This window comes from Acanthisitta chloris, unplaced genomic scaffold, assembly GCF_000695815.1.
Source record: "Acanthisitta chloris isolate BGI_N310 unplaced genomic scaffold, ASM69581v1 scaffold320, whole genome shotgun sequence".
Classification (NCBI taxonomy): Eukaryota; Metazoa; Chordata; class Aves; order Passeriformes; family Acanthisittidae; genus Acanthisitta; species Acanthisitta chloris.
Genome location: NW_008651974.1, coordinates 102,280 through 112,114, shown reverse-complemented (window position 1 = coordinate 112,114; position 9,835 = coordinate 102,280). Strand labels below are relative to the sequence as shown.

Genomic DNA, 9,835 nt, shown 5'->3' with positions numbered 1-9,835 from the left:
GGTCAGGCAGAGTGCAGCAAACAACCCAACCTTCTCACTGCTTGTCCTCTTCTGAGCCCTAAGCACACATTTGAGAGACTACCACCTCCAAGGAGGGGTAGAAAAAGGCTTAGCATATCACCTCCTCTTAGCTGTGAAAAATCATGGATACACAATCCTAAAGCCATACTGAATACTGAATTTGAAGATGATGAAGGACACAAGCAAAGCCCCAATCCTCTTAGAATTCTTCTAAACTATGCAAGGAGTTTAACTCAACACCATATTTTTTGAATTTGTTACGCAATGTAGTATATGACAGAAAAAAGCTACCAAAAAAAGACTTTTGAGAACATAGAGGGCAATACAGCTCTTTCAGAGAAATTTCTCTGCACAGCTCTGTGGAAAAGCTATGGGAAAATGACTAAACAAAACCACAAGGAGTCCCCATAAGACAATTTTTCAGTATCTTTCATATTCATAACATATTCACTCAAATACAATTCAAATTGCCTGTGCTTGAAAGCGCAAGAGACTTTATTTAAATTTACTCATTAAAAAACTTTATGAATGAAAATCAGACACAATGACAAGCATTTTTAAAATCTGCAATAATCACTACGATAACACAAAATATATAATCATTCTAATGATAAAATTTGTTTACTCTTAAAAACAGTACATTTTTCAACACACCTTAAAACTAATACACACCTTGCATTAAGCCAAGTCCATTGTACTTAATTTACAGGACAAAGTATTTAAAAGGTTTTAAATGGAACACTAATGTGTGCTAATCCCCAGGAAAACACAATTAGAAATTATATACCCTGGGATTTTTTTGTTTACTCAGAATAATACAGGAAATGGGAGATTTTGACTTATGTTGTCAACACTGCATTTCAGTTTAAGCAGGTGACAGAAACTCAATAACAATTTTAATTCACTCTTGGTTTGTCTCTTGCATGTAAGTGGCACTCAAGAAAGATTGCTTAATGTCCAAACTCTGGTGGACAGCTAATTTCCGATGTCTGTCTTCATATCTCCTTACAGAAGAACAATTTGATTAATGCCCCACGGGGAAGCCAAGTAACGTATTTTCCAGTTGGAAAGGGACACTAGTGAGCCATAAAATGATACCTCTCTCGAAACATTTTGCATTTGCCAGTCTTAAGAGTAACATCATGAAAGAGTTTAAGTATCCACATATGCTAACAGATGACTTATGACAACAACTCTGCACAGCTGTGTCCCTGGGTATCCCAATACTGAAGCACTTCCCTACTCATTAAAAGGTTCTGAGAAATGCAAAGGAAGTGGCAGAGTAACTTGTAAAATTTTAAAGACTTTTAGAATGTTCTCTTATTTTTACACTGAGGTATCAGATGCATTTATAAATCCAATTTTGAACATCAATTGGAAAGTGTCTCTTTAGAGGTTATGGTGATGATAGAAAAGAATGCCAGTACTAAAGAAGCTTCTGTGCAGACAAACAGGGAATCAAAATCTTTATTTTTTGAAAAGCCACTACTACAGAAGAATACTATTACTTTCAATACTATTAAAGTTAATCCATGTCAAAAATGTAATTCCGGTTTTACAATGTTATATTTGATCAAGGCATACCAATCAATATAAAGTATTAACAACCTTCATATGAATTTTCAGTGAAAGAAACAGGTTTAGTAATTCAAATCATCTTCATTTGTTTAGAAAACACACATTTTCTACCTCTGTCCTTAGAGGTTTGTATTCTGTAATACTCCTGAAACACTTTCACTTGTCAATAATATTACCAATGCTGATACCATTTCCATATTCACACCTTTCTCAGAGAGAAGAAAATGTGAAAAGCAAGCATTTAACTGGGATAATAAAATTCTCTTTATTGATTCAGAGTATTTCCATTTTGCATACATTCTGTTTTTTATCAGTTTCACAGAGAATCTGAAATCTTTATTTGATGACCTTCTACTATTTTTCAGAGCAGACCTACGCACAGTATTTCAACAAAAGCTTCAGATGCTCAGTACAACTCCTAAAACCAGAATACTTCAACTATTCTCAGGATGAATTAACTTACTTTGGAGGATGTAGAGTCACATTCCTGACAAATCCATCCATAGCCAGTCTGTTTAGGAGACTTTTTTAAGGGAGGGTCTAGACAGCCAAAATGGTAGCAAAGCCTGCACTCATCACACCTGCAGCAGAAAAACAAAATATATGTTTATCTTAAATGGTACTTCTATACTATTTTAGATTGCGCTTCCCTGCAATTCTCAGCACAAGATTTCCTGCTCCATTATCATGATAAAGAAAATCAATTTTCTATAACGGATATTTTTAAACACAATCACTTCAAGTAGGCTCTGCTTAATTTGGAATATTCTGATGCAGACACTCATGTATCACCTTTATCATCATCTTATATAAATGACAATATTTCAAAGACTTGCAAATTAATTGCTCACATTTTAGATACTCCAATGCCATCCACTGCCATTTCTTTTAAAAATTTCGGAGCTTTTAAATGCTGACAGTATTGAGTTTTCATGGTTTTGAGACCACATTTTGCACATGTACTTTTTCAAGGAAAACTTTGTGAAATAATCACTCGCATATTCAACAACTCAAGTATAATTTACAGCTACAAATTATATTTTTTACACCAGGACTATGTGGTTTATAAACAAATGCAAAAAATATTTTCTGATTCACTTTGAATCTTCTGAAAAATATTCATTTTGAAGGATTTCACTGTGATCTTTTGCTTATAAAACTGCCCTGTGTACAAACAATTTTACGTTCTTCTTTAATACACCTTTCATCACTGTTTTGTACTTCACATGATCCACATAAAAAGCTCAAAACATATTGTTAACCTACTCTTAATACACCATCATTGAAGAAATGCTACAGTATAACAAGTGCTTTATGAAAGGATTTTTAAATCAGTACAATAATATGCTCAAAAAGAATTTTCAAAGGAACTAACAGAGGTTTTCACACACCCTATTAAACTTCAGTTTACTTGCATATCCCCTGTATTCCTTTGTATGAGAAGGAAAGCCTTTTTCAAATTGAACTTAAAATAATCTCTTAAATAAATGCTCTTAAACTCTTAATTAAAGCCAATATAAATGATTCAAAAATAGGAAAGAACAAATGCTTAAAAGTCAAATTTTCTAAGAAATCCCCTACACTCTCTTTCTCTGCTTCCCTGGACACTCATTGTCTCCTCTACAGTACATACTAACACAAAAATGTCCAAAAGTTGCAATAATTGCACGGTATAGGCATCATCAGATCAAACAGAGGGATATAATTTATCAACAGAACACAATGTGCATTGCAGCAAGAGGATTCAACTAACAGAATGTATTGCTGTATTAACAGAAGAAAATGCTCATATGACTTTTCTCCAAGGATTAGTCTACAAATAAAAAGAACTAACTGTTTTCTGATTGTGATTGTTTAACCTAAGTAAATACTTTTGTCCTCACTGCCAGGGCTGTGCTTGCCTTCTGTCTGCAGCATTAGATGTAAGATGTGAGCTCTGGTAAGGCCATGGCATGTACTGTATTCTGCTAAATAGAAATTAAAAGCAATAATCTGACTATCCACAGAAATGCAACACTGGATTGACATGATTTTGGTATTTTTAAAAAAACCCCAAGATATACCATATTACAATCCATATACTTAGGATAGTTTAGCAATGACACCATCTAACTCCAGTACAAAGAAAACACTTAAAACTGAAAACCATTCTCAATTTTTAAAGATAGAAGAGTTCTAACATAAAAATACATTACTTAAAATCAGGTATATACGCAGTTTTATTTCTTCTGAAAGGCATATTAAAATAATAAAAAGATTGAGAGTGGGAGATGAGAGGTTACTCTCCTACATCCCAACAGCATATGTGACCTTCAGCAAAAGATTAAACCTCCTTTGAGCCTCATTGTTCTCCTCTGTAAAGGAATATATTTTTACTAACCTATTTCTGTATCTGGAATCTTATGCATGTAAGTGCTTGCATTTGAGCAGTGCTTATCAGAACTCCCTTCTTGTAAACTCTTTGGGATCCTCTAACACAAAATAAAGCTTCACAGTCTTTTTGAGTGATTTATGGTATTTTCAGAGCTTAATACTAAAATCTACATCTGATTTAAACAGTGTTGATTTAGACCTTTTTTTCTGAAGTGTCTATGAACACAAGTGTTTCTATGTTCAAAAGAAATATTTATCCTTTAAAATGACATTTTGGCATCTTGTCTTGTATCTTTTCCATTCTGCATCTAGAATGTGATACTTCCTGACTGCACCTTCAGCCACGTTTCAGAAGTGTGCTGGGGGAATTTGCAAGGCTGGGTTGAAATAACCAGAACATTGTGAAATTAAATACACATCTCGAGGAACCATTCTAAAGCTGAATGTTTTTAATATTTATTGTCATTAATTTTTAGCACTTCAAAGTGCTTAGACTGGCAGAAGAAAAATTGCATTTTCCTAGAATGAGTTAAAAATATCTATCTGAAACTTTTCAGATTACTAATAGCGTCTATCTGCATCTGCACAGCTGAGAAAACACTAATAACAAAAGCGCATTTTCACATATCAAAACATAAAAAGCTGCATGGTGATAAAAATGAAACTATAACAAGTATTTTTAAATGCTTCCTTCCTAGTGCTTTTTATGGGAATATAAGTTCTGTATTGTGGAACACAAATTCACTGATTCTGCAATTCCCAGAGCGTGATGCTGGGAAAATGGATGAATACATACTGCACCTTGGTTAAAGATGATGCCCTAGCTGTCTGGCAATTCTCTTGCCTGCTGAGACTGACTGGGGACAAAATGTGAAGTTTACACACATCACGGTGGATTAAACAAAATTGGCATTCTTAATTCCTAATTCCAAAAGAAAACCTTATACCTAGGTTAAAATGGCACTAGTAAAACGAGATTAATCCCTGAAGTGTATACTATTACTTGTGTTCTTTTGTCTAGCAACATAAAAATGACAGAAAACGCACTGTCAGATTCAGAAAATAAGAAAGCGACACAAAATATGGAGCACTTTCAACTTAATTATAGAGAATGAATTTGTTGGGTCACAAAAGGTGTCATGCTGACAGTCTTGCAGCCTTTCTGTAAATGCACTCACAGATCAATCACAATCCAGGCATTTACAGAGCAAAGGAGTCACAGCACCATCATTTACAAGTGCCATCCGCTTCCATCCTCAAGATGGCTTAATAGGACAAGTAAAACTGTTGGACTATGGGGGGGGAAAGAGGGAAAGAAGCCACTTCCTCCATATTAAAGGCTTTTGAAATTTTTACCCTTGTGCATTCAAGGTCACACCTCCAAAACAGTCCTTAAACTAGCAAATATTTTACCTTGCTACTATTTGTGGATAACTTTTTTTTGTGGTTACACAAATGATTTACAAATGCAATTAAGTGCACAGCCTTATTCAGTGGCCTGGCTAGCTGCTGTACCGAAAAATTTGTGCAAATAAAAACAGAGCTCCACACAAAGACAAGCTAACCTAACCTCCTAAATTACCTCTAACTGACAGGTAATTGCTTGCTATCAATGTAATAACAAGCCTGAAATTACTTTATGCATCAAAATTAGAAATCACCGTGTTCCCCATTCCAGCAATTAATGAGGATAGATATATGCCTACTATATACCGAGAAAATGGGGTGTGAAGAAGAAAGCTGAATTCTGAAGTAGTAATGTCAGGAAGTTAAAAAATAATAAACAAAAACATTTTGCACTCGTAGAAGTACAGAATACAGGTCAGTTACATCTTCACAGCAAGAAACCTTGATTAGGCATTTCCACACTTTATATATGTCTGCTTTGTTCTTTAATAAAGTGATATCTATCTGCTCATGCCCTTGGATTGTTTTTATTAGCTTTTTCAGCAGTACAGCTGGCTGTGCTCAAGCCCTACATAACTCTACATTTTCCTGTTCATAATTAAGTAATTACGCCCTAATCAATAGTGTAGATACTGATTTTACAATGTAAATGAGATAAATGAGATAATGGCTGGGGTCAATCTCATTTTATTTACAAAGCCCAGCACACACATCCATTTCATTACATTGCATCTACCTGCACAGGAGGGAGTCTTATCAGTTGGCCTGCAGAAGTCCTCCTGTGAGCACTGGGGAAAAAGACCTGTGCTTTTACAGAGGAACAGTGAATGCAAAACCTGCCCATCACTGGCACATTTGTAAGTCACTGGTTAATATCATCGAAAACCACAAAGAGCTGATTCAGCCAGAGTGAAGAAACCTATTTTGCATTCACGAGACAGCATCACCCATCTAGAGCTGTAAAAGTAATTACCTACATGTCCCCGAAACACAACATTAATAAGCTAATCTTTAAATACAACTTTCCAAATATGCTTCAGAGACTACAGAAAATCTCTCACTTATGTACACATCACTGCACACTGACTGCAGTGTCACACCAAAAGGTACCCTGTTGAGCAAAATACAAAATTGCAAATATATATATATACTACTCCCTATTCATCACAAGAGCTTGGAAAGATTTACTTTGATGGAAAAAAAATGTGCAAAACTTTAATACATATTGACAAACCATCATCACCATTAAAATTAGAGAACTTGCCATACAAGCCTTACTTTGGCAAACTTGGAATTAATTAGAAGAGAATCAGAAGCAAGCTAATCCAGAATTTTTAAACTCAAAGGGAAATGCAGTGGGATGGGTGTGTGTTCACTCACCCATTCCTTGGGGACATGCAACATAATGGCTATTCCAGCACCTCCAGAGATGTAACTATTGATAAGCATCTTTCCTTGTTGGCTTGTTTTGGACCCCATTTCTGAATAAAGGCTCTTAGCACCTGAGGAACTGACATTTCTTCTCAGGCACTGATCTCTCTCCCCTTTAATCCCTCAGTGTCCAAGTGCTGGGCTACTCTGAAACTGCAAACAGCTGGAGATATGCATGGGCTTCACCTTAAACTGTAGCACATTCTTCAGTTCAGATGAACAACTTAATACCAGCTATGACAGTTTAAGGCACTGTCCATGCTTTGTATTTTGTTTGTGGCTGTATGATAGATCCAACAGAAAAGCATGTAAGCATCCCAAAAGTCCAGAGTAAATTAATGTAGCTCAGTTGTAGCTCAAGCGAATTCAAACCATAGAAATAATTTAAAATTACTGATTTTGGAGCGGAGCAGGTGAGGAATGCTCCTGTGATACCTTTATTGCAACCAGACCACATGAGTGATAAATTTTAGGTGATAGGAATGAATACTATGGGGTAGGTTGCAGCAGCAACTCACGTGTCATGTCCAAGAGTGCACTCTCCTGTGCTCTTATGTAAACAGTAAAATTAATTAAAGATCTATTGGTGAAATAACTGTATAATCACCTGTTTCATGCATTGGTGTTACTGCTGTCCAAAAAATACATTTATTCTACTTACTGACGGAGGAGACCAAAACCACAGTGCTTTTTCATTACGGAATAGGTGGTAAACATTTTTCTTAGCTTTCATTTCTGAAATATCTTGAAACAAAGTGAAACTACGATTTTGTCTCTTACTCTACTATACTACACCAAAACTCTTCAATTCAGCCCCATGAATTCCAACACAAATTGCTTTCATATTGCTGTGATATGACATAGGCCAAGTAAAAACCAGAAGTGATGCAGTTTAGTATTTAGACTCTAAGCTCTAGATTCTTATTAACTCCTTTGTTTTTAGGTGTAATACTGTCAAAATAATAAAACTCTATGAAGTATAAAATGGAAAAAACTGTGTTCCTCTTACTGACTGCAAGACTTTTCCCCTTGTCTGTAAGCTGCATAAGAACTGAAAATGGGATGGTCATCTTGCAGTTTCTGCTCTACAGACCAGTTTTAAGAAACTATTAGTGTTGGGATGTTTAAGAGTCTTCTCACACAGGCCAACCAAGCTTTAGGTGACTTTATCATCAGGATTGTGACACATTTCAGCACTAAAATCCTTACATGAATGCACATGCATAAAGTATTGATTATAAACCAGGATACAGGCCAACTACGTAGCCTCTTCATACACAGGTACTGGTTATTCTGAAAGGCTCTCTACCTTCAAAGATGCTAAAAATTCAACCACGTAAAACTCTAAGGAACTTCTTCTAATTTGGAAGTTCGATCTAACTTTATAGTCCATCCTGCACTGAGTGGGTGGCTGGAACAGATGTCCTCCAGAGGATCCTTCCAAGCTACATCTCTGTGGATTCTTGTATTTTCATAATTTTCATTTAGGTAAACAAAATACCTTTTCTGGGAAGGAAAATACTCATGGAATTACACAAAGTAATCACAAGTCACCTTATAATTTCTATTATGCCAGGTACAATGCAAGCACACAGAAGTCAGTCTCTGACTTCCATAGTTTATAATGTTAGATGTGAGAGTAGACTGCTACTCTCTTCTGCTGTGCTTGGAAGAGAGAGAGCCATGACTACTGCTGCAAGGTGAGAGAATATACCAGATGAGGGATGATTATTACATTTTGGTTTTTATATCTACCTACGACTGATAAACACAATGTATGGGAAAGATGGACATACAGCCTGACAGAGCATGATGAGCTTACTGATCTCCAGCTAACAGTAGTTTCATGATAAGATACCTATATGGTATATTTATATATGGGAAACTATAATCTCCAATTTACTTAAATTTCTGTCCAATCTCCAGGGTATTAATAGAAACAAAGAGCATCAAACAATTATACCGCAAAACAGCAAAGGAAAATAAACATTAAATTGGTAGATATTTGTGTATCTGAATTTATTATGCTAAGCCCTAAACTGCCATGTCTCCTAATTGATTTAACTTTTGATTTTAATACAAAAACAAACACCCCTTCATATCCAAAAACCTAATACTGGTTACTTACAGGTAAGGAAGAATCTGAAAGGCCTATTGTTATGTGACATTCCTATGTAATCCAGATTTTTTCTGAATGGTCCACAACTCATTTGCTTTGTGAAACTTAAGTTTTCATGTACACAATGAATTATAAGAATGCCATAAAAAAACTTTTACTATACCTGTATGTGAACAGCTTCCTTTCAGCAAGAAGTGTTCACTTTTCTCTCTTAGTACTTCAAAACTATAAAATACATGGCTTTGATAAATTATGTTGCAAAATTAATTAATGGGCCACATATACAAGGGGAATATAATGACATGAACACTTTCAAATGTTTGCTTTTGATAACATTACACAGCCACTGTAGAGAGCTTCTATTTATATTATTTTAATGTTTAAATTAAGCATTTCTATGAAGACAGTGCCTCCAAAGCATGCATTAAGATCACACTACACTAATTACAGACCCTAAAAAAGTCCCTTGACAAATTGAAAAGTATTAAATTTAAGAAAGCCATTAGCAAATGCTGCATTAGTTTTTCTGAAGTATAGTCTAGTCATAATGCATTACTGCATCTATTGTGCCATTCTCAGGTGTCCAGACTACTAACTCTACTGAATGGTGTATTTTTTTTGAACTACTAGAGAAGTCCATTATAGATTTGAATATTGCTATCAAAGACCTTTCCAGAGGTGAAACATCAAGAGTCAACATCTGGCTTTCCAGGACAAGAGAGACAAGTGGCATAATGACTCATACAAATGTGTGCGTGTGTGTGTTGGCTTTCCAGGACAAGAGAGACAAGTGCCATAATGACTCATACAAATGTGTATGTGTGTGTGATAGAGACACACACACACACAGATTAGGAAATTAATGTCAAAAGAAAGCACCAAGAAAGGAACAAAATCCTACAATGA

At 35.3% G+C, this 9,835-nt stretch overlaps 1 protein-coding gene across 1 annotated transcript in view; it reads right to left on the bottom strand.

Annotated features, from left to right (window-relative positions):
* Window positions 1–2,062: 2,062 nt before the first annotated feature.
* The window catches only part of PHF14 (PHD finger protein 14), a gene marked incomplete at its 3' end in the record, with an annotated part of 110,021 nt that continues 102,248 nt past the window's right edge, over window positions 2,063–9,835 (bottom strand). The window contains exon 16 of the mRNA XM_009075152.1: window positions 2,063–2,180. Within this exon, the coding sequence (XP_009073400.1) occupies window positions 2,063–2,180 (118 nt within the window). The remainder of the gene's footprint in view (window positions 2,181–9,835) is intronic.